Consider the following 26,485-nt stretch of genomic DNA (forward strand, 5'->3'; position numbering starts at 1 on the left):
GAGTGACGACTGTCACAGGGGAGGGAGACTTGGGGACTGGGTGAAAAAGGTGAAGGAATTAAGAAAAAAAAAACCTCATAGAGACACACAACAGTATGGTGGTTACCAGAGGGAAAAGTGAGCTAGAAGAGGGTAAGTGGGTGAGGGATCAATGGTGAAGGAAGGAGATTTGACTTGGAGTGGTGAACACACAATACGATATACAGATGATTTATCATAGAATTGTACACCTGAAACCTATATATAACCACTGTCACCCCAATAAATTCAATAATTTAAAAAAAGGAATGAAGGAGGCTCTGGTCAAGATGGTGGCATAGGTAAATGTGGTAATTGTAACTTCCCACAATCACTTCACAATTACAACTAAACTACAGAATAACCATCATTCAGAACTACTAGAAATCTAGACGAACAGAGTCTTATAATTAAGGATAAATAGAAGAAGCCATAGATAGGTGGGAGGGACAGACTGGCTGGTCCCACACTCACATGAGGCAGTTAAAAATTGAAAGGGACGTCTCAGTTTCAGAGGTCCTCCCTGAGGAACAAGGCGTCCCAGCCCCACACCAGGTCCCCCAAGCCCAGGGTTCCTGCCAGGAAAAGAGGCCCCCATAACTTCTGGCAGAGAGTCCCAAACAAGAAGAAGCCAAAGAGGCCCACACCAAGCTATATCATAATTTAAATGCCAAAGTTTAAAGACAAAGAGAGAATGTTAAAAGCAGCAAAAGAAATGAAGTCCATATGTTCATTGCAGCATTACTTACAAATAGCCAAAATATGGAAGCAACCTAAGTGTCCATCGAGAGATAAATGGATAGCCTTGACTGATATAGGGGGTGGGGAGGTGTGCAAGAGGCAACCAATCTCACTTCCCTGTAAAAATAAATGAAGTATTTTTAAAGGATAGGATTTTTTTTAAAGATTTTACTTATTTGTTTTTAGAGGGGAAGGGAGGGAGAAAGAGAAGGAGAGAAACATTGATGTGTAGTTACCTCTCGAATTCCTCCTAATGGGGACCTGGCCTGCAACCCAGGCATGTACCCTGACTGCGAATCGAACCAGTGACCCTTTGGTTCACAGGCCGGTGCTCAATCCACTGAGCTACACCATCTGGGGCTTAAAAATAAGTGAAATCTTTTTTTAAAAATAGATAAATGGATAGAGAAGAAGTGGTGCATATATATAATGGAATATGACTCAACCATAACAAAGAATGAAATCTTGCCAACTCTAATAACATGGATGGACCTTGAGGGTATTGTGCTGAGTGAAATATGCCAGTCAGAGAAAGACAAATAGTAAATAACTTCACTTGTATGTGGAATCTAAAAAACAAAATAATGAACAAGCAGAAGAGAAAGAGACTCAAAGATACAGAGAGCATTTTGACAGTTGCCAGATGGGAGGGAGGTTGGGGGTGAAAAAGGTAAAGGGATTAAAAAGTACAAATTGGTAGTTATGGAATAGTTACGGGAATGTCAAGCACAGCATAGGGAATATAGTCATTAATATTGTAATAAATATTTATGGTGTTGGATGAATACTAGATTTATCAGAGTCATCACTTTGAAAGTTACAAAAAATGTCTAATCACTGGGTTGTATACCTAAAACTAATATAATATTGTACGTCAGCTGTACTTAAAAAATTTTTAAAAAGGAATAGCTGATACATGTTACAATACAGATGAATGTGAAAACATGCTAAGGGAAATAAGCCAGTTATAAAACATCACATATTTTATGATGCCATTTATGATGAGATGTCCAGGATAGGAAAGTCCATAAGGACAGAAAGATGAGTGGTTGCCTAAGGCGGGGGGAAGGGAAAAATTGGAGTCACTGCCATTCGGTATAAGGGGGTTTTTTGAGGGGCTGATAAAATGTTCTAAAATTGATTGTGATAATGGTTACACAACTCTGTGAACATACTAAAACTCATTAAATTACATACTTTATTTTTTTTTAGATTTTATTTTTAGAGAGTGGGGAAGGAAGGGAGAAAGACAGGGAGAGAAACATTGATGTGTGGTTGCCTCTCATGTGTCCCCCCTGGGGACCTGGCCCACAACCCAGGCATGTGCCCTGACTGGGAATCAAACCAGCAACCCTTCCAATCCACTCAATCCACTGAGCCGCACCAACTAGGGCAAATTATACACTTTAAATAAGTGAATTATATGGTATGTGATTTATACTTCAATAATACTGTTACATTAAAAAAACCTGTTATGTGCCTGCCAATGTTCTAGGTGCTGCAAATACAATAGTTGACATATGTGTTCTATTTAGCCTTCCCGATTCACCCTCCACTCTTCACACTGCACTCTGTCCCTAGAGGCTCACCTAACAGACCACATCAAAAGGGTTCTCATGCTTTCATTAGGTTTGGCCAACAAGGAGCCCACGGAGGAGATCCGAGTGGATCAGGGTGTTTATTCTTTTGGTTTCCTCACTGAGAGGGTACCTTGGGCCTGCTGTGTCTCTCCACTGAGGATCACTTATCTTCCAAGGCAGCCAACTTCACACACTCTTTTAGATTCTACTAACTACTATAACTATCCCTCTGGTGATTTTGGATCTAAAGATGGTAACATCACAGCTGCTACCAGCTCCAGGATACTTCGGTAGTCTTTGTGGTTTCCCTATACTTCCATCTTTGTAAATAACCTCTTAATAAATAAATAACCATTTTGTGAATAAATTTTCCTAGAATTATTTTCAGTGTACCATCTGTTTTCTATTGAGATCCATACTAAATTAGACAGACAAAAACCCTGCTCCATCTTAGAGCTTTTATTGCAATGATCAAAGAAAAAAATAAATTCATAAATACATTCCAGGCAGAGAGAATAGAAAATGCAATGGTGCTGTTTTGGGCTAATACTTGGCATGTTTCTATGCAGAAAGACCAGTGTGACCAACATGGAATGACTCAATGGGAAATTATAAGAAATGATGCAGAGTGGTGGGCGGGGCCAGATTATATAGATTCATATACATACTACTAAATTTTTACTTGCCGGATATGCTTAACTAAATAAAGACAACACACACACACACACACACACACACACACACACACACACACAAAACACAACATTTAATATTTGTAATGTAACCTGTTACTTGCATTCATGATTTAAAAACACCATGCTTTGTATTATAGAACTATCAAGTACTTTCCAGGACAGGAGAAGGGCTTAATTTCCAATTCATAAAAGACAAATTCTGATAATCAAATGGATAACTATTTCTTGAACTGAACATATCATTGCATATATGTCACTAACAAAGACAATCAGAAAATGAGACTCATGACATACTTTCTTTCCCACAACCTAGCCCCTTAAAGGAGAGATCTTTTTCATTCAGAGCCCTGGGTTTTGTTTCATTTTTCACTTTGTTTTGTTTTTGAAAAAATAAGTTTATTAAAGGAGAAGAAACTTTCTTGAAAAAGTAGAAATTTGGAACTGGCCCAGCTGCATGGAGTGCCTAATGAAGCAAATCTTCCTGTGATAATGGTAGTACTTAAGTTGAAGAAAATTTGCCTATAAAACAAGTATTGCCATATACATACTAATTTTGGGGAGAGGGATATCTACATTCTGTATTCACATCATAGTATTTATCTAGTAGAGTCTTTGTGGATGTTTATAGGCTTTCTCTCTGGAAAATCTGTAGGCAGCCTATGTTCCAAAGAACTAGGAACATAAATGGGGAAAAGATTAAGGATCATACTCCAAAAAATCAGTTGAGAATCAACCTTTACTATAAATAAAGCAAATTTAATATTTTATGGTATAAAATTTTATAAAAATAAATATTCGAATTGTTTTTTCCTACATCTTATAAATAAACTACATCATGCCATAGGCAAATGTTTTAAATAAAGACTTGCCAAGATGAGAATCAAAATTCTCTGGCATAAATTCACTGGCAAGGGACTACTGCACAATCTTTTTAAAAATCTTAATACCCAACTTATTAACTCTAAAGAAAAGGGCACATAGAGTCAAAAATCACTTTAGGCCTTATTTTTTCCATCTGTAAAAGTACCATCCTGGTCCTGACTTCTTCAAAGTGTAATTCCTAGCAACAAATCTATATGCACTTACAATTTCTGACTGATTAGAGCGCCCTCATGTGTGCCTTTATTGTAATGTTTTAGATATCTGAAAAAGTAATCTCAGCAGCACTACCAAGAACTGTCTTTATTTTCCCATTTATAATAGTTTCAAGTATCATTCAGTAAATTCTAAAGAGTATGACAATCCTACTACTTCTCACTAACAAACTTTTCACATGCCAAATTTTATTCTAAAGCAATGAAGTTATTGTTCTGGTTTAAATTTTACAGAATTAAAGGATTTTTCCCTTAAAGCAACTAAGGTAAGTTTTTCATTATATTATTTTATTATCATGCCTGAAAGAAAATATGTAGTCAAGAAAATGTTAATTATATTCATAGCTTGTAAGTACCGTTTTAAAGCTAGATATCATGTTACTCAAGGGGCCAATTCTAACTCAGTTTTTCCAAACAAAAATTTACTTGTCTAGCCCTGGCTGGTGTGGCTCAGTGGACTGAGTGCTGGCCTCCAAACCAAAAGGTCACCGGCTCGATTCCCAGTCAGGGCACATGCCTGGGTTTCAAGACCAGGCATGCGAGAGGCAACCATACATTGATAGTTCTCTCCCTCTCTTTCTCCCTCCCTTCCTCTCTCTCTAAAAGTAAATAAATAGAATCTTTTTTTAAAAAAAGTGGTGCTTTTTTCCCTTCTATGATAATAACTGCCTCACTCAACAGAGTTGCTATAAAGATCGAAAAATGTGACATATGTAACCACATTTTCTAAAGAGAGAAGTGGTGTTAAAATGTGTATAAGAGAAATCCTGGTGATTTCAAGGACATACTTTAGGGGTTGCTTTGTATATGGAAAATCCTTGAATGTGAGGCTCTGCTCTAATTTTTTTAATTAAAATTTTTCTTTAAATTTTCATGACAGAAGAGAAAGTAGAAAGAAAGAATTATATCTCCTAAGAAAAGAAGTTTGAAACCATTCTTCCTTGCTTCTTACCCTCTTTTTCTTAGCGAAGCAGGACACTGACTGGTTGGTGATGATACCAGTTAAGCCAAGAGGTCAGACTGGATATACTAGACTAACAAGAATGCAGCAATGATGCTACCCTGACAGAAGCCAGAGTTTTCACTTTCCAAAAATCCCTGAAACCAAACACCGTTCTAGTCTCTGAAGAAAACCGAATATACTCTTTTGGTGTCCTACCACCAAAGGTCTTCTCTATGCTCCAATTTAAATTCCCATGTTTTCATACAGGCAGTTGTTCAATTGTTTTCAGCCTTTTAAGGTTTGGTGGTGTCCTCCCTCTGATTTTTAAACTTATTATGTAAATTATTTAACATTTCAAAACTAGAAAAAGTGTATAATGAATCCCTAACATACCCATCCATCGCTGTAACTATTATCAACATAATGGGGAACTGCAAGCAGTGTGACTAGGTTAAAACACAGCATTAGAGTGGGTAATGATTAGATAATCAAACAGGATTTCTAAAATAAAAAATGTAATATTTGAAAGTACAAAATCAATGGAAAAACAGCTGAACAGCTCAGCTGAATAATTTGTGACCTAGAAGATAATCCCAAAGAAGTTACCTAGAATGTAATTTAGAGACAAAGAAATGGAAAAGATGAAAAAAAATTATGGGTCACAGATGATAAAGTGCAAAGGTCTGATGTGAATCTGGAGTTCCAAAATGAGGAAATGGAGAGAACAGAGGAGAAGCCATATTTCAAAAATTATGACTGAGAATTTTCCAGAATTAATGAAACTGAAATTCTTAGTTTGAAGAAACTAAATTAATCCCCATCTAAATAAATAAAAATAAACCCACAGCAAGACACATCATAGTGAAACTACAGAAAATCAAAGACAAGAAAAAGATCCTAAAACAGCTAGAGAGAAATACAGCATACCTATGAAAGGATAAATGGAAGAGGCGGGACATCTTTATTTTGACATATGAAAAGATGCTCAGCATCACTCATCATCAGAGAAGTGCAAATTTAAACCACAATGAGATACCATCTCCCACCTGTAGAATGACTATCATCAATAAATCAGTAAACAACAAGTGCTGGTGAAAATGTGGAGAAAGGGGAACCCCTTTGCACTGTTGGTGGGAATGCAGACTGGTGCAGCCACTGTGGAAAGCAGTGTGGAGACCTCAAAAATTTAAAAGTGGGTTTGCCTTTTGACCCAACAATTCCACTTCTGGGAATATATCTGAAAGAACCCAAAACACTAATTCAAAAGAGCATAAGCACCCCTATGTTCACTAAAGCTTTATTTACAATAGCCGAATATGGAAGCAGCCCAAGAGTCCATCAATAGAGGAGTGGATAAAACTCCTATGGGACATTTACACCATGGACTACTACTCAGCCATAAAAAAGAAAATTTAACCCTTTGCGACAGTATGGATGGATCTGGAGAATAGTCAAAAAAAGACAAATACCATGTCATTTCATTCATATGTGAAATCTAAGGAACAAACTGAACTAACAAGGAAAATGGGGACAGACTCGTAGATGGAGAGCAGGATGACAGCTGGTGGGGGGAGGTTAGAGAGCGGAGGGATTGAGCACAAAGGAAAAAGAGCTCATGGCCATGGACAACAGTGTGGGGATTGCTGGGGGGGCGGTGTGTAAGAGGACTAACAGGTAATCTATGAAAAAACACAATAAAGATTAAATTTAAAAAAATATGACAGGACATTTCTCAATAGCAACAGTGGGAACCAGAAAAGAGTGGAGTAGTATTTTTAAAGTCTGAGAGGAAAATAATTGGCAACCTAGAATTATGTCCTAGCAAAACCACCTCAAGAAAGTTCTTGAAATAATGATATTTTCCGACAGACTATGGGGATCGAGGGCAGAGCCAGCTGTGGCTCAGGCAGCCGGGCCTCTGCACTTCAGGTCTGACAGCTGGGAGGAAACTGGAGGAAAGATGCCCTCTGATTCTGTTTGGCTCTACAGGCTCAATTTGACTCCAAATGTTTGAGAACAGATATACAGCTGGCATTCACATGAGATGGGCTCTGTGGTCTGTGGGATGAAAGGGTTACAGATGGAGAAACTGTATATACTAGGACAAAATGAACCCAGAATCAAGAGATTCCTCCTAGAAAAGATGACGGTGTTGATACTGAAAGTGAAACAAATAAAGATCTGAATGAGGAAAATAAAGGCTGAAGAAATTCCTGCACTGCATATAGAGCCAAATCAATCCTAGAGAGCTGGGTATGGGGCAAGCAAGCAGTCATGCCCTGCATAACAACGTTTGGTCAACGAAGGAATGCGTATACAACAGTGATCCTATAAGATTATAATAGAGCGGAAAAATTCCTATCACCTGATAACGTTATAGCTGTAGTCACGTTGTAGTACAGCCCATTACTCACGTATTTGTTGTGATGCTTGTATAAACACAAACCTACTGTGCTGCCAGTCATATAAGAGTACAGCATGTACAATTATGGGTACGTGATACTTGATAATGATAATTGACTATGTTACTATATAGTATTTACCATACTATACTTTCAGTTGTTGTTTTAGAGTATGTTCTTTCTATTACTAAATTAAAAGTTTGCTATAAAAATGCCTTTTATATTTTAAGAGCTAGAATGGGAAATAAACTCACCAATTGCTTTTTTAAAAAGAAAATGAGCTAAAAACAACATAGATTAAAGTGGAGCTTAAATAAACCATTGCTCAGTAAGAAGAATGTTTTCATGGGGGAGGAAAGAATTTGGTAGTAAAAATAGTGTAAAGAGTTACATTATTTTAAAAAAGTATTTTGTTTCATTTACTGTGGATGATCAAACATCATTTTAAAACAGATGGTAAATCTGTTGGATAGTAAAAAGTAATGACATCTTGTTTCCATTTTCCTATTGCTTCCAGTTTATCTCTTTATTGTAAATCATTTTCCATTGTGGGAGGATATTAGATTTGCATCAAACTGAAAGGAAAAAAAGCATGTGGCTATGCTCATAAATTCATGTTTCTATGCACTGCTACCACTTACAGCCATTTTATGAAAACATTTCAAATTGATCTATTCTTTCTGTATCTAAACAAGTTGAGAGGTTTTTTTTTTTTTGGTTTTTTTTTTTGAACAAACAGCTCTTTCTGGAAACCTATTTACAGCAAGAAATAAAAATTGATATAATTATTATATAAATATTTAAAATAAATTTTAATACTCTTCCATGAGAAAATATCTAGAATTGGCAAGCATTTGAGAAATGGTAATACATTTAATTTGTAAAGATAAATAATAACTAAAATATAGAGTACTACCATGTTCAGACTGTTCTAAATGCTATACATAAGACTGTGTATATGAATCCTTATTTGTGTATATGTTGCTCACAATTACGTAAATAAATGAAAATTCCTCAAAACAACCCCATTAAGATACAACTGAGACAGAGCAAGGTTTAACAATTTTTGAAAGCTGAATGCAGGCAGTTGGGCATCAAAGACATGTTTTTAATAATTATTCTATGTACATGTCAAGAGCTGAGAACACTGAACAAGCCAACAGAGTCTTCCTATCTCTTGTTCTGAACTGCCCTCTATAAAATACCAAATCCTTTCTTTGTAAAGTTCTTCTATCAGGGGAGTTAACTGCCCTGGCTGGTTGGAGTGACATCCCGTAACCAAAGGTTGTGGGTTCTATTCCTGGTCAGGGCACATACCTAGGTATTGAGTTCCATCCTCAGTCTGGGCATATATAAGAGGCAACCAATTGATGTTTCTCTCTCACATCGATGTTTCTCTCTCTTCCTCTCCTCTCTCTAAATGCAATGAAAAAAAATGTTCTTAGGTGTGGATAAAAAGAAAAAAGTAGAAAGGAGGTAACTAGTTTCTGGGTTTTTTTAAATTTCTATTTTTGAACCCTCTTTCTTCTGTGACAAAGCTCTTTAGATTTAATGAATCCAAACAAATTTTCAGTCTAAAGCACATCACTACCACATGTAAATGCATTTTAAAAGATGCAGTGGGGACTGGGGCTGGAGATTGAGACCAGGAAGGCAGAAACACAAGGAAGCACAAGGACCAGTGGCCAGGACCAGTGGCGCCCTGGGGCACCCTCTCAGGTGTGACTGCCTCCTCAGCCACCCTTCCCCCCCTGAAAAGGGATCTGAGAATGCGCCAAGAGACTCCTCAGCCTTGACTGGGTGGGCCTGTGTATAGGGCTCATGTGCTATTCATAGCGGGGAATATCTTCTATTTTTTCTTACTCCCTCCACACCCACTGAAGGGGCAGAAGGAGAAGTTATTTCAAAACAAAGCCCAGGCACCACAAATAAAAGTTGTGAAGTTGCCAAAAAGAAAAAAAAAAAGGTTAATAAATCCCTATCTTTATTTTCTAAAGGGTTAAGCGCTGAAACACATGATAGGAATATATTTTTATGTAATTAATGCATCTATTTTGATAATGTGGATTTTTAGCTAAAAAAGCAAAGGAAAAGATACTTTTTAAGATTATAAAGATATTCAACTTCATACAACTAATTACCTTATAATAATTCCCAAAAGATATTTTTATTTGGGGAGAGAGACAAAAATTGCCTGCCAATACACTAACTCTAAAACTAGATTATTCTAAGACATTTTTCCTAAAAGCATTCATTTAAAACATGTCCACTTTGTGCCAACCTCAACTGACTGATAGTGAATACCTGGGATTCTGTGTTAAGAAGGAATCTGAAGTTGAGTGCAGGCTGGAAAAGAATGAGTTTGCTGTTAATTGTCAATATCTGCCTGAGGTATGGGCAGTAGGAATGGTACCATAGGTGCTACGTATTTACATTCCCTGATTTAGTAGATACAACTTTTGTTTAAAAAAAAATCAATTGTAGTTTATACCCAGAGTTTAAAGTAAAACTCAGAATATACATATGCCAGACAAATAAAGACCATTTTTATAAATACAATACCCTCTCACTATCCCCCCAAATGAAAAACTAAAACTACAAATTACTCTTCAAATGTTTAGAGAATGAACAACTGAGGGTCAGCCACATCACATAATGGTGAAAGAAGGGAAAAAACCGAAAATGTATTCAAAGGACACAGGTTGAGGTGCAGATTAAAAGAAAGAAAGAGATAATAACTGGGCACAAGAAGAGAAAAAACATTCTATGAGTGAAGGGGGACAGGTACAAAGGAAAAGAGAAAGTTTTCTTGTCTAGGGTAAAGAATATTCAGAAAATATATCCAAAACTTGAAAATAGCAAAACAGATTACTGGGATCCTTTCAATGGAATGCAGGATGTAATTTAGCAGACCTTCTGGGAATTACCTGATTAGGTAGGGGTGTGCATCCTCATTTGACTTTCTCTTGACTAGGTTATTTGACAACTTTCTAGGGACAGTGGTTAACCTGTAGACAACTGATAACAAAGCAACTGTACTTCCTGTCATAGAGCAATGCAAATGATTCCTGTCCTTGGCACAACAAATATAAATTCTCCTGGTAGAGATTTAATTGTTTTGCATCTGCAAAAAAAGCAACCGCAACTATTAGGTCTCTTGCCTTGGAGGAATTTGCACTGACAATTTTATTTCACCATTCTTTTGACTATATAAATTTTCTGTTCCTTGACTTTCTCTATGAACCAGTCTTAATGTCTTATAAATGTTCTCTCATTATTTAATAAGTTAAATAAAATATTTGAAATATTTTCCTTTTATATTTGAATAAGAGTCACGTTTTTAACGTTTGCAAATTATATTCTAGCAAGCATTTGTGTAAGAAAGTAAAAATAAACTAGATAAACAGGGGAAAAGAGTTTGTAGGCTCTAATAACAAGTAACAAGTGGAGAGAAGAGGAGTTATCACCATGCAGTTAAAAAAAATACCTACTCTGGTCTAGGATAATAAAATGGTGACTGAGGTTTTTATTAGAGTAATTACTAAGGCTGAACTTGTGCATATGTGTACTGACTACATAGGTATCCCCTTTTCAAAAGCAATTTTTGAATCTGTAAGGTTCATAAGGAGGTAGCAGCTTGACGATAAAGAAAGGCTAAAGAAGTGGGAAAACCAGTAGAATACAGTATATGGAAGCCTAGGGAAGAAGGTTTAAGTGAGAACAATCCACTGTAGAATGCTGCAACAGATCACGTAGATGAAGTCTGAAAAGTATCCATTCATTCATTTATTCAATAAATATTTATTCATTTATTTTAATAAGAAGGGTTTTATTATTTTTCCCCAACACTTTTTATATATTTATTTTTAGCCAGAGGGGAAAAGTGGGAGAGAAACATCAATGTGTGGTTGCCTCTCCGATGACCCCTACTGGGGACCTGGCCTGCAACCCAGGCATGTGTCCGGACTGGGAATCAAACTGGCGACCCTTTGGTTTGCAGGCCGGCACTTAATCCACTGCATCACACCAGCCAGGGCAGATTTATTCAATAAATATTTATTAGCTACCATTATACACCAAGAACTGCACTAGGCACAGGGATACAGTAATAAACAAAACTAAAATAGTCCCTGCTGTCACTGAGTGTAGTGGACAAGATAGACATGAAATAGCTCATGTAAGAAATAAAGTATTTAGAGACTCCTGAGCCAGCCAAGAAGGAGCAGTCCACTAAAGCCTATCTCCACTGCTGATTATAACTAAATACTCTGGATAAAATGCAAAAAAGCAATTACTTCAGCACTCTCTAAAAATAAATACATAAAGTCACACACACACACACACACACACACACACACACACACACACACAGACCTTCTCATCTCTTACTTGGACTACTTGTAATAGTCTCCTAACTGAGTTTACATTGATAATAGCTTGTAAACTATTAGTGTGTCCATTTTCTGGAAAACACAAACTGTTCACATAACTAGCTGCTTAAAGTTCAATAGATTCCCTTTGGCTATTAGAATAAACTATAGAACAAATTCCTAAATGAGACCCACAAAATCTTTCATATTCTAGCCCCTATTTCCTCCTACTATTCCTTCATATGCACCTTACTCTTTCAAAAATATGAGTCCTTCGAAGGGCTATGGTATTTCAATAACACAACTTTACAAACAATATTGTCTCTATCTGGAATGTCCTATTAGTGCTGGTGTCCTGGAAAATTTCAACTTACTCTTCCAGATTCATCTCAAGTGCCACAAATTTAATGAAGCATTTCTTGCCTGACAAAGTTACACACTACCACTTCTTGCTTCCATTGTATCCTAAATAATCTTCAATTATAGAGTTTATTCCAATATACTATAATTATTTCTTGGAGACCTGTGGGGTGGGGATTATGTCTTTTTTAATATTTATTTATCCAACATCTTGTACAATTTTTGATATTAAGTACTCAGTAAATGCTTTTTTTAATTAATTAAATATCCATTTCCAACATTTTAGATGCCAGTGGAAAGAACACTGTAGAAAGTGACAGACAAGCTTGTCACTGTCAAATCTTGTCATCAACTCAGTGCTTCTTACTGAGTACTGAGTACTTTTTACTAATATACCTTCAAAGTGTTATGAATATGTTAAAACAAGAATTTAAACATTAGGTTAAGGTATACAAATGTACTTAATTCACAAATGTACCAAATTACATTAATAAAAATTATTAATATACTAAAACATACGGATGCCCCGCTGTGGCTGTAGCTAGATTACATGGGACTGAGTCTCTATTTTGTTTCCTAAATTCTCATACATTTTAAAGTTTAAAAGAAAAATACCCATGTTGTAGTTGACATGACAGAATATATACAAGTAAGTCTCCTTGAAAATTCACTTCAGCCCAGAGCTTTGCCCTCAGCCTTTGTTACAGACCAAATATTTGTGTCCCCCACAAACTGTCAAAATTCTAACTGTCCCCCCATCACATGTCAAAATCCTAACCCACAATGTGATAGTATTAGGAGGTGGGGGTAGGTGATTAGGTCATGAGGGCAGAGCCTCCTTAAATGAGATTAGAGCCTTTCTAAAAATATTACAAAGAGCTCCCTCTACCCTTCCACCATGTGTGAGGACGGAGCAAAAAGACCACATTTGAGTAAAAAGGAAAACAAAACAAAACAAAACAAAACCACAGTTGTCTATGAACCAGGAAGCTGGTACTCACCGGACACCAAATCTGCTGGCGTCTTCATCTTGGACTTCCCAGGCTCCCAAACTGCGGGAAATAAATTTGTTTTTTATAAGCCACCCAGTCTATAATATTGAAGCCCAAAAGGACTAAGGCTGCCTCACTGACCCAGAAACCTAATTCGTTGGGAAGACAAACATTAGCAAAGACTTACATTCATGGAGATTTAGGAATACCAAACAAACAAACAAACAAAAATAAGCTAGTATCTTAATCGATAGTGAAAAGCAGGTCTAATACTGGCTGAGAGGGGAAATGTGCTTTACCTAACCAAAAAAAAAATGGTTTGGTAACAGAACTAATTTGATTTAAGCACAGTGTCAAAGCAGATAATTGAAGTTAAACAGTGGATTTGGTTTTACTGATACAGGAGAAAATAAAATACAAACAATGTCATGGTTCAGGCGCCTCAAAAATCACACAGCAGTGAACTAGGGTAAAACTGTCGTGAATGATTTTACATCATGTAGTGACCAATAAAAAGACAAAGTATCACTCTTTCCATTAGATATTCAACTCATTAAGTGTGTATTTGTATGCAAACTACTCCTCTTTAGTGAAGAGAAAGACTGAACCCCTTATCTAAGTAGTCAGTCCACACGGAATAGAAAATTTAAAGACCTGTGGGAAGGCTATCAAGAGGTATTTACTTGACATGAATGTCTATAAATTAAAAGCATAAAGTTCAGAATGGAAAAGCCATGGGTGGTTGTGGAGGGCAGGGGAGATTCATGGAATACATTTATTATCCTTTAAAATACTGTTAGCCTGGGGAACAAGTGGCAGAAGTCTTCTGTTTATTTCATTTGCTTAAGCTTTTTCTTAATAAACTCTTTGTTTTAGAACAGATTTACGCTAACAGAATTACAGTGAAGACAGTACAGAGTTCCCTATACCCCGCACAAAGTTTTTAAACTCTCATTTCAAGGTCCACCCTTGCCTACACTCCCCGCCACTTCTCTTTGCTTCTGTTCCCCTCAGGTTTGGGCAGGGCCCAGTTCGCACAGCGCAACTTCGGGATTGCAAGGAAAACCCTGATCAGCTTAACCTTCGCCACCTCCAGCCACAACTAGGCCAGGAGTCAGGCTCACGGAACCCGAATGCGGAAACCCTAATGCTCTCGCTCCGCCCAGGGACGCGCAGAACCCTTGGCCAACGTGGCTCCTCCAAATCCCGTCCCCCGAGGCAAGCGTGAATTGGGGTCAGCGGGATGGGCAGCCTCCGGAGGGTGGGCCTGGGACCCTCGGTATGAGCCAGAGGCGGGACTAGGACGTCCCCGACTTTAGGCCCCTCCTCCGAAGGCAGGGTCTCGAAGCCAAAACATTTTTAACCTTAAGTTGTCCACAAGGTGTATGTATGGCAGGTGTCCCATACATGTGCATACATGTGTCAGTAGTTTTGTTTAATGTAGACGCCTGAACCTCAGGATGCCTTCTCAGGTGCAGCCCAAGCCCCCCGCCACCCCCCCAACAAGCCAACACCCTAAGCTGCTAGGTGCCCGCAGGGCAACCTGCTCGCCGCGCCCCTCAACGCGTTGCACGGGGACGGGCACGCGCGCGTGAGGACGTCCTGGGAGCGCGCGCGCCGCCGCCGCCGCCGCCTCCGCCTCCGAACTGGGCCGGGGTAGCTGGCACTGGGGTTTGAAGGTGATGGCCCAGACGGAGGGCCGTAAGGCCACATCTCTCTCTCGTTCTGCAATCGCGGCCAGCGGCTCTGTCCGCTCATCGTCATGAGAGGTGAGGCCTTGGGGAAAGGCGGGGGAAGCCGCGGTGAATGGGCTCTGGGGAGAATAACTGAGACACTCGAAGCTCGAACGTGGGTGGAAAATTCTGTCCTGGGGATTCCGGAAGAGTTGTTTGCGTTTTTCTTCCTTCCTTCTCCCCTTTCTTGTTCTTGCATGTTGGAAAGTGGGCGGGTTCTATGTTTTTATTCATGGAAAAGACACTGAAACTGTTGCGTCCAACGTCAGTCCTCAGAGGTTTGAGGAAATAAGTAGCAACCGTGACATCGGAGTATCGGTGAAAACTTTTAGTGAAAGAAACTAAAACCCAAACCTCCGGACAGTAACTGGGAAAAAAAAAATTAAAACCTAGGGATGAAATAGAATGACCTGCCGTTGATCCTTGTTTCCTCCTACAGAAAAGCCAGGCTGGCATCCTCGAAGGCTGCTCTACTGGTCATCTTAGGGATCCTTTCCTGCCGGTGTCCTCTTTCGTGACACCCCCCCCCACACACACACACCACCCCCCCGCGCCGTGATGGCATTTTTAATGGGCAGACTGTGTTACTATACTTATTAAGACTAGAGTTACCTAGTAATTAAATGGTGACTCGCCAAGTCTCCCTAACTTAAAGATATTTGGGTAATATTTGGGGTGGGAGAGGTAATAACTCTTGGTATTTACTGGAAGCCTTGTTATTACCATTGGGAAAGCTGTTTCAGCATGAAACAAGTGTAGGTCACCTAAGTGAAATGTTTATTAGTTCTCCATGATGATACTTAGTAAGGCATTGACTTTTTTCCTCCCTAGACTTTCCAAGCATTAAAAAAATATGATTCTTAGGAAATGTTGTATCTGCATTGGAAACACAACTGCTCTTGGTGGGCAGAGTAAATGCACTGAAGTATTAAAATATGAATGAGTACTAGTGCTCAGATTATTCATATCTATGGGGCACACATACTCTATTTTGCTGATTGCTTCTCACTAGAGAGCTGGAGGCATCAGAAGTTCAACTTCTTTTATAGCAGATGTTCCCTAAAATATAGTTTGTGTAGGGCAGCTGAGCCTTGGCATTAAGGGAGGAGTCTAGTAACAAGTGAAAGATAACCTGAAAATAATTTATCTGTGATTATCAGCCTCTCCTTTAGTGAACTGTTCGCTTAGAATATTTTCTGCTCTGATTTTCAGAAGACAGAGACCTGCAGCAAAGAAATCTGGATCACAGAAAAAGTATTCAAGGGTCATGCAAGCCAACTGTAGCCAATTGCACAGTCCTCCAGGAGCTGCAGGCAGTGAGGATGCCTCAGCCTCCCAATGTGTCCACACAAGATTGACAGGAGAAAGTTCTTGTCTTCATTCTGGAGATGTGCATATTCAAATAAACTCCATACCTAAAGAATGTGCTGAAAACCGAAGCTCCAGAAGTACAAGGTCAGGTATCCAAGGCTGTACACATGGATGTGTACATAGTCGCTTACGGAATCACTCCCATAACGAAGCAGGGCAGCCTGATGATACTTCCATGGAATCTGGAGATCACAGTAGCAACTCCTTCTCAGAATTCCAGTATCTCTTCAAGTGGCTGCAAAAAAGTCTTCCATACATTCTGATTCTGGGTGTCAAACTTGTTATGCAGCATATAACAGGTAGGGTATAATAAAATACTGAATTGTTTCATTGATAAATTCAGTATTTATTGGTAACCTACTTTAACTTATGTATTTTAGTTACTTATTTTCTGCTAGCTTTTAAAATTGTAAATGTTTCCTTTAAATTCATGTCATTGTGTTGGCTCGATTATTTTTCTTGCAATTAACTGGAACTTATTATCTAACAGGAATTTCTCTTGGAATTGGACTGCTTACAACTTTTATGTATGCAAACAAAAGCATTGTAAATCAGGTTTTTCTAAGAGTAAGTATAACCAACAACTAAAAAAATTACTAAATGTTTCTCTGTAGATTATGTACTCATATTTGAGTGAAATAGGAATTAAGAGAGTTTGACAAATTTAAATATATTGTTAACATCTATAATATATTAAGTTTTGTTATCTAAATGACATGGCATAAATTATCTGAATTGTTTCACCTTAGTAATCTTTGTAAGTTGTGTTCCTGATAAAGAAAAACTGGACAGAAGGATTAAAAAGTTTAGAATGCTCTATTTGATGTGATCTGTCGAGTGCCTTCATATTTTATGAGATAGTTGAACCACAATAATATAATTGTCATTAGAAATTTTAGCTATTGTACTGTCAGATTTAAAGTAAACAAAATGTACATTGAATAAATGGGTATTGAACTATTTACATCTCTCTTATTTGAAGAAAATTAAACTCAAGAAGCTTTTCCCTAGCATAAATTATAAGAGTGATATTCATATAAATTATTGGAAAAACCAGGATTAGTTTATAGAATTTCACCTTCAAGCAACTTTAAAGGGCAGTATCTGTATAAAGGATCATGAATTTTTACCTAGAAATTTGTAGTTAGAACCTATCAAACTATTAAAAATTTAATTCAGGGTTTAATGCTAGTAAAACTTTTAATTAAATTAGTAATCAAAACTTAATTTTAGGCCTGGCTGGTGTGGCTCAGTGGATTGAGCACCAGCGTGCAGATCAAAAGGTCACCTGTTGGTTCCCAGTCAGGGCACATGCCTGGGTTTCAGGCCAGTTCCCCAGCTGAGGGCCTTCGAGAAGCAACCTATCAATGTACCTCTCACATATCAATCAACCTCCCTTTCCCTCTTTCTAAAAATAAGCAAATAAAATCTTTTTTAAAAAATTAAAAACTTAATTTTAAAAAACAAATTACCTTATTAAATTCTTATTGATGTCTGAGTATCTAAAAATTATAAACCCTGGTAGCTTAAATGCCATTTTTAAACATTTTATTTTGTCAGGGAGACAAAAATAGGGAGCTGCGGAGGTAAAGCTTGCATTTGGGTGGGTCCTGTGTCAGCCTGTAGATTTGGCTTCTTTGAAACATAGGTAATGTATTTTTATACAATGAAGTAACTTGTATTTTAAAAATATGTTTAAATATGAGTTCTGTTTTACTCACTAAAGATATATAAAGGAGTGTGATGATGTACAATTTAACATTCTATGTTTTTAATAAGTTTAATTATCTAGTAAAACATTTTAAGTTAATACATTAGCCATTAAAGTAAAAATGATATTTAAAATTCTGGCATAATCCAAAGTAACAAATTATAAAATTATTTATTTTTCAGGAAAGGTGCTCAAAGATTCAGTGTGCTTGGTTACTGGTATTCTTAGCAGGATCTTCTGTTCTTTTATATTACACCTTTCATTCTCAGTCACTTTATCACAGGTAATTAGAGGTCCAAGTACACAATCACATTTTTTATGTAATATATTCCTTTGCACTTTGCCTATATTTTATTTGCACATACTTATTGTTAGAGTTCAATTTTTACCTGTCTCCTTTCAAGACTGAAAGCTGTAAGTGACTTACTCAGATTTGTATACCCAGTGCCTTGGCTCCTGGCAGATGCTCAATAAATATTTGATATTTGATACTTAAATTTGTATTTCTATAACCAGTAGTTATTAAGTACAATTTACTTATATTGGTGATGGTCTTTTTTATTATTTTTATTTATTTTGGACAAAAATATATTTAAGTTGTACAACATGATATTTTAATATATATATACACACATTGTGTGATAACACTTGATCTTTGTTTCTGGGAGTAAGGAGATGACTTGCTAAAGGACAGTAGTTAAGTTTTCATCTTAACAACTACTAGATGGAAGTGTTCTGAATTTTTGGGTTTAATCAGATAATTAGAAGTGTAGGAGAGATGTGGACAATCTTGGATATAGTTTGTAGGTGGAGCTAATATCACTCAGATTGGATTGGGTGGGTAGGTAGAGGAGTAAAATAAGGATGACACCTGGGATTTTAGTATAAGCAACTGGCTAGATGGTGGTACCATTTACTAGGCTCGGAAAGACTGGGAAAGTAGCTGGTTTTTAGGGGGAAATCCATAATTTTGTTTTGAACATATTAAATTTGAGAGGCCATGTAGAACTTGTAAGAAAGTGATCATAGATATATGTCATGAGATTAGGGCTATAAATTTTGGTGTTATCAGCATATGATTGATATCTTTAAAACCAAGACTAACCAGGAAAGTAGTTGGAGAAGACGGCCCTGGACTGGGCCTGCCCACATGTGCAACAAAGGAAACTTAAGAAGGAACTATCATCAGTCACAAAAGAGAACAAGTAGGGAGTGTAGTGTTAGAAGTCTAGGAAGAAAATAATTGAGGAAAGGAAACTGAAAAAGAGACATGACCTTTGAATTAGCAAGATGAGGGAGTTAGTGATCTAGATAAAAAATTCAGTGAAAAGAAGGGAATGGACTCCTGATTAGAGTTGGTTGAGAGAATGTTTGATATCTAATATTAATGAATTTTTTTAGATTACAGGCTAGAAAGGTAACAACCATGACAAGTTAGGAAGACTGTTCTGTTCTTTATACTATGGAGAAAATATCTGAAATTCAAACATTTTTAAAAATCTCTTTAAAATAAGTGAAATTATCTTGTTTATATGAACTCTAACTTCATATTCATATTTTTTACACATCAAAATAAAAATTCATTAGCAAATTAAAAGCCCATATGAATACCTTTGTATGTTGCTCTGTTAAAGTTTTGATGTTTTTCTCCTGGTAGCTTAATTTTTTTAAATCCTACTTTGGACCATTCAAGTTTCTGGGAAGTACTTTGGATTGTTGGAATTACAGACTTCATTCTGAAATTCCTCTGCATGGGCTTAAAATGCCTTATTTTATTGGTGCCTTCTTTCATCACACCTTTTAAATCCAAGGTAAGAAACTAACATGTTTTGTTGGTACAATATTAGCAAACCACATTAATGCTAGTCTCAGCCTAATTTTATTATCTCAGAATAGCAACCATTTGCTCAAAGACGTGAACCATAATATAAATCTATTTAAAAAGTCAGAATTATATTTGCTTCAGAATCATCTAAAAAATCAATTCCCACATCATATATGGAAAATATTATTTAGATTTGTACTGTTGTTCTAGTTCAGGGCATTATCAATTAATTGACTATGTACTGTTATTCAGTGTTTTTCCCATATTCAGTAAAAACTAAAAAAAAAAGATTTTGTTATCAGCAAAAACATACATACATAAGTTTCACTTGTAGTATACATAAAACATTTTCACTGTCATTCTTTGGAAATTCTTTGAAAACAAACCAATCAGTGACTATAATATGTGAGAACCAGGTTGAAATTGTCAGTCATAACCATTATCATTATGAAGATTAATTTATAGTTGTGATTGTTTCCTATACTCATCATGTTCTCACTCCAAAATAATGTATTGTGTAATATATACAAGTAGCATGGGTAAACTATATGTTTTCTTTTCCCTCTCTTTTTAGGGTTACTGGTATATGCTTTTAGAAGAACTATGTCAGTATTACCGAACTTTTGTTCCCATACCAGTTTGGTTTCGTTACCTTCTAAGTTATGGAGAGTTTGGTAATATAACTAGAAGGAGTCTTGGGATACTGCTGGCTTTACTCTACCTCATATTAAAAGTAGGTAATATTATTAATCTTATCATTGTATGATTCACATGATGATTACAGATTTTATTTACTGTTGCTTTTTTAACTGTTTTACAATTTATCTTCCTTCACTAGTTGGACATAAGTTGTATATCTAGTTAGACATGGAGAAATGGAAATATGTCTTTATCTTAATCCAGTGGTTCTCACATTTTATTGGGGCAGTGGACTTCCACATAGCATGGCTTATCTATGCCCTGGGGAAGGGAGGAGTAGAATAGAAATACCCATTTCTAACAGTAGCATCTGTCATACACATAATTCTGAAACTAGTGGAGTATTATATCCTGTTTCTTCTATGCCTTTTCCCCTCAGCTTAATCACTTTATGAAACTATAAAATCTGAATGTTAAAAACACATGAACCAGGTAAAATTGCCTTGTCTCTGATATAGTTAACTTTTTATTTTTCTTGACCAAATTGTACCTGTACGTATTCAAATTTACTTTGGGGAGGCGGGGTTGAGTTGGCCGAAATCTATAAATTAGGTAAAAATTCCATAATTGGCTTTAAATATATTTAGACTGAAATAATGAGTTGTGATATGCGATGAACATTATTATCATCAGTATTTGATATTATGGCACCTTAGCTTGAAACTCTGGGTTTAGCAGATAGGGCTTTTTGAATTAATGAATAATCTCTAATTTAATTTCCTCTTTCAGCTTTTGGACTTTTTTGGACATCTAAGAAATTTCAGACGGGTTTTGCAAATATTTTTTACACGACCAGTAAGTACTTTTTAAATCATTTAACAAAACACTTTCGCCCTGGCTGCTGTGGCTCAGTGAATTGAGTGCTGGCCTGCTAACCACGGTCACTAGTTGAATTCCCGGTCTAGGGCACATGTCTGGGTTGCAGGTCAGGTCTGCAATAGAGGGGAGCGCAAGAGGCAACCACACACTGTTTCTCTCCCTTTCTCCCTCCCTTCCCTCTCTAAAATAAATAAATAATTTTTTAAAAGCACTTTTAACCTTTCTTCATTTTAATTTTGAATTCAGCAATTTTACAAATGTGAATTTATTTTTTAAAACTTTTCTAGTAATTTGGCACTTAGAGCTATGAGAATGATTCAGGAGTATCTATGATCAGTTTCTTGACTTATACATTAACCTGATAAACCTGATAGTTGATATAATGTTTCTGTATTTGAATGTGCTTCTTCCCCTTCTAAACACTTGCCATTCTTAAGGGCTTATAAACATCTCCTTAAATATCTCATTGTGAACTTTTGTTCCACTTTCTTTTTTAATCTACACATGGCATCTTTGTGTATTCCCACTAACTCTGTATTCAGCTTCTATGAAAAGACTTCCACTGTAATTTATTGTATGAAAGAACTCATTACCAAAAATCATGTCCCTTGCAGTTTTCTTACTGGAAAAATTTCCCCACTGATACTTAACTCTATATGCACAAATAAGTTTATAGCATGGAATATAATAAATTGAGGCTCCAGTCTAAAACTTATTATGTGATTCCACTGATGTTACAAATTGCAGACAAAAGGGTGTCATAGGCTGATTTGCTATTTATAGCCTTTGTGGTCACCAGTATTCAGAGTTTGATTCTCAATTTTGCAGTGCATTGGGTACTTAAACAATTACATGGTCAGGACTCAGGGCATCTGACTAAAAGAATGCCAACATGATAATGTATGTTGAAAAAACAAAAAAAAGGGGACTGTATCTCCAAAGTGGACTATACTAACTGGTCAAGGTACCCTGTCCCTAAGATATAGTAATGTAATGAGTTTTCCTGCATACTATTCAGACTTCGTTCTTTAGGCAAGATACAATATAATTGAGAATTCAGCTTTGGTCAGGTTAATTCAATTCATTATGTATCAGCCACTTTAATTAATCTGGTAAGGCTTGTGTGAAAATAGTTTGATACTTTCTCTGTGAAGCAGAGAGAATATCACAGTCATCAACCCTCTTTAATTTACTCCTGAGTCTCGTACGAACATATATCCTGGACATGTATATATTACGTTCCTTAACTTTGCTAGGGCAATGGCAGTCGCCATCAAGAAACGAGTCTGCAGAATGCCGAAGTGCTAGTTTAAAAGCTTATCAGCCTACGTATCTGCAGTGTACTCTGCTACATAACACTGAAGGGAAACTGGCACCAAGGTCATCCATCAGTAACCTGAAAAAAATCTTAGTATTTTTTATCCATTGTCTTAGTTTGATTTTGTTAACCCCTGATATTTAGTAAAAGTTGTTTAGATCATAGCTTCAGATTAAGTCATGCTTTGCTCTCTTTACCATGACTGACTGAACTTCTTACTCCTTTAGCCACCTTTTCCCCATTATTTCTAAAAAGAAAAAGATCTCCTTTGTAATATTTTGTCACATCTAGTTAATAACTAAGTTCTACTGAATTTGGTGAGGAAGTTACAAGGATTGTAAAAAGATCAGTAAATTTTTTAGAACCTTAGAAGGGAAATTCAAATTGCATTATTGTTTAGTCAGTTAATTTTGACAGTATAACTCTACCCAAGTGATATTTGCAATTATCATCCTTTCCTAGTACTAAATGCTCTTTGCATTAAGAATAGTAACTACAATTATTTTTAGATTTAATAGTAGGACACTGTTTAGTCATCCCCAAACCTTCTCCACATTGAACTCGCCTGGAAAGCTTACAAGAATTACAGATTCCTGTTGTCACATCCCTGTATGTCTGGACCTAGTGAATCAATTTCCAGTAAGGAGCACAGGCGTCTGTTGCTGTTTTTGTTAACTTTTTTTATTTATTGATTTTAGAGCAAGGAAGGGTGAGAAACATTGATTTGTTGTTCTATTTATTTATGCATTCACTGGTTGTTTCTTGTATGTGCCCTGGTCAGGAATCGAACCTGCAACCTTGGTATATTGCGACAATGGTCTAACCAACAGAGCCACCTAGCCAGGGCTAGAAATCTGTTTTTAAAGCAACCTCTCCACATGAATTACATTCAGGCAGCCCAAGCTCTGGATTGGCTTTTTTTGAACCACTACCATAGATAATAAGTGGGCTCAATTTGGCAATACAGGGTCACCTAATTACATTGATGTAGATTTTATAACACTTATATTTCAGATTGCTTATGCTCTTAAGCCAGTTGAATCCATGCTGAATTTGAAGCCCTGTCATTATTCGGGAATCCAGTGAATCTAAAAACCTTTCAACATCATATTATGTATTTAATGAGTTTACCTTAATGCAGTCCATCAAGACATGGTTCTGCATGTGAAGTATTTGCACCCTTTGAGAGTTTCAAGTGCCTAGTTCCAAGTAGATCTGAGAAACACAGCATGACCTACATATTAGAAGAACAGGAAAGAAACTTGTAGATGAACAGAACTTCTTATCTTCATAGAGTTATGGAGTGGCTGCCAGCAAGAGACAGTGTTCAGATGTGGATGATATTTGTTCAATATGTCAAGCTGAATTTCAAAAGCCAATTCTTCTCATCTGTCAGGTAATTATATTCTTAAGCAACCTAAATACAACACTTCTCTGTGACTTGTAAAAGTCACATTTATGTTATAAGGGGAAAAAATGTTTAGCAGAAAGTAGCATTCAGGGCACATACTAGTAATTTCTTATTTGTGGTTAGGGGTTTAGTAGATTAGCTTAATCTAGCTATGTTCTGATGATTTTTATGCAAAGGAGTATGTGAAGGGAAAAAGTAATTCAAATGGCAGATTGGTTACCAATGTGATTTAAAAACATGCTATTTTTAATAACTGGACACTAGTCTTAAATACCAGCATTTCTAATTGGATTGAGTGAGGCCCTTTCCTGTACTTTGGCAATTACTCTCAGTGAATTTATTAAACCATTAAGGAACTATACTTGATCTTAAAGTTATCACCTAGGGATAGCTTGTATTTGATTAAAAGTGATTAAATGGATAGTACAGGCAAAAGAACACTAGTGACCTTTATTCTGGAATGTCATACTTACTGTTTTCTAATTTGTAAAATGAAGGGATTAGTGCTCTTCAAAATCCCTTTCAGCTCTAAAGAGTATGATTGTCTTCAATGTGATGAATTTAAAATAAAACTGTTACCAAGTTTAAAATGTAGTTCTTAATTCCCTTGCAGCATATATTTTGTGAAGAGTGCATTACCTTATGGTTTAACAGAGAGAAGACATGTCCACTGTGCAGAACTGTGATTTCAGACCGTATAAACAAATGGAAAGATGGAGCCACTTCATCACACCTTCAAATATATTAAGTTGTAGAAACTATTAAGCCACAAAACACTGAAGTGTTGTAGTCCAGTTTATCAAAAGATTTAATGAACCCCATATTTTAAAAAATATGTAATGTTGAACCTAATGCATATGCAACATTGAATCCTAATTATTTGCAGTGTTAAACTGTGTTTTCTTATTAACGTTACCAAAAAAGCAATGGGATAATTAGAACTAGTTCTTAGAGGAACTCAGGTATTCTTTCCTAACATTGTTTTCAGAATAAAGAATATTTTTCTCAATATTTTAAGATACACATTATCTGAAAGAATTTTCTTTAGGATTGACTTTTATAATTCCCATTCTGAAAATTCTTAAAAATTTTCATAGAAGTTGTATTTTTAAATGAAAGTTTTAAATGCTCTATTTTACTTGTAATAATCAGATTTTCTAAGTAAAGATTTACTGAGGGTGATATATTTTAATACTGCATTATTCTCTGTAGTATGACAAGCAATTGATGAAAACCGATGATTTAATTTATTGTTTGTGGACCTCTTACCTACAATCCTGCCATCAGTTCATGATCTTGCTTTTTGTATAGTGCCATGGACTATCTTGAAGTAACTATTAAAATAATTGACATGGAGCCCTGGCTTGTGTGGCTCAGTTGGTTGGAGCATCATCCTGTAAACCAAAAAGTCACTAGTTTGATTCCTGGTCAGGGCACGTGCCTGGGTTGTAGGTCCAGTCCCTGGGCAGGGCATGTAACAGAGGCAACTGATTGATGTTTCTCTCTCACATCAATTTTTTTCTCTCACTCTCTCCATCCCTTCCCCTCCCTCTCAAACCAATAAGCATGTCCTCAGGTGAGGATAAAAAATGTTTTAATAATTAAAATAATTCACATGGATTACAAATAGCTGGCTTCATGATGATCTGAATAGTTTAACAAACATGACAAACTCAAATCTTGGAAAAGAATTTCTCTTATAACTTACGTTCTTCAGAAGAGTTTTGGCATCTAATGCTTGAATCGCCATTACCCGGGAGACTAAAGCTTGCACTCAGAGGTAACCAAAATCTTTGGATTGTGTGGTTTGCCTCTTAAGTGTTGGTGTAGTGTGGCGGAAAAAGGGATTGGGTACTCTCCCCTTGAAACTTCTAAGGGGGAACCAATATCTGTAACAGAAGCCTGAAGTGGTGGTTATATCTAAGTTTAGAGTACTAGGCCTCTGCACATTTTCTTGATTACCATCTATCAATTTGAACACAAGAAAGAGACAGTGGGAAGAACTTACATTGAGGTAGAAAACAAATTTGCAGTGTTGGTAAGACAAAGGCTAAATCAACATATAAGATTAATAAGGATCGTGACCCACCAGCCACAGGTTAAGTCACTTCTATGCCTGTATGGCTACCCTAATTTGCAAAATGGCAACAACTGTAATTGAATAACAATAAAAGAAATTAAAAATAACATTTTAACATTTTCCCTGAGGTATATATGGCCGGGTTATAAACACCTGTTCTATACATTCAGTGATTATATATTTAACTATTATCTCATTTGAGAACATTGCAAATACTGAAACCAGCTTACTTGGCCTTATATCACCTTCCTAACAGTTACTGAGGCATACAAGGGATGTGCGTGAAAGGCAATTTGGGATTAGAATTTGGGAGTGAAGATAAA

The 26,485-nt window shown here is 36.5% G+C and overlaps 1 protein-coding gene across 3 annotated transcripts; it reads left to right on the forward strand.

Annotated features, from left to right (window-relative positions):
• The first annotated feature begins 14,820 nt into the window (after positions 1-14,820).
• Positions 14,821-26,266, forward strand: RNFT1 (ring finger protein, transmembrane 1). Of its 3 annotated transcripts, none has more exons than XM_054574857.1 (9): positions 14,821-14,964; positions 16,141-16,598; positions 16,790-16,866; positions 18,193-18,293; positions 19,668-19,821; positions 20,410-20,568; positions 21,264-21,329; positions 23,966-24,067; positions 24,696-26,266. In XM_054574857.1, exons 2-9 carry the CDS (start codon positions 16,196-16,198, stop codon positions 24,828-24,830), a joined length of 1,197 nt encoding a protein of 398 aa, XP_054430832.1. In that variant the 5' UTR covers positions 14,821-14,964; positions 16,141-16,195; the 3' UTR covers positions 24,831-26,266. The 3 variants fall into 3 exon arrangements, with proteins under 3 accessions (XP_054430832.1, XP_054430834.1, XP_054430833.1); XM_054574859.1 differs by having other exon boundaries at positions 24,737-26,266; XM_054574858.1 differs by having other exon boundaries at positions 16,144-16,598.
• The last annotated feature ends 219 nt before the right edge of the window (positions 26,267-26,485 follow it).

This window comes from Pteronotus mesoamericanus, unplaced genomic scaffold (assembly GCF_021234165.1).
Source record: "Pteronotus mesoamericanus isolate MK-2021 breed Mesoamerican mustached bat unplaced genomic scaffold, CSHL_Meso_final contig_269, whole genome shotgun sequence".
Taxonomy (NCBI): Eukaryota; Metazoa; Chordata; class Mammalia; order Chiroptera; family Mormoopidae; genus Pteronotus; species Pteronotus mesoamericanus.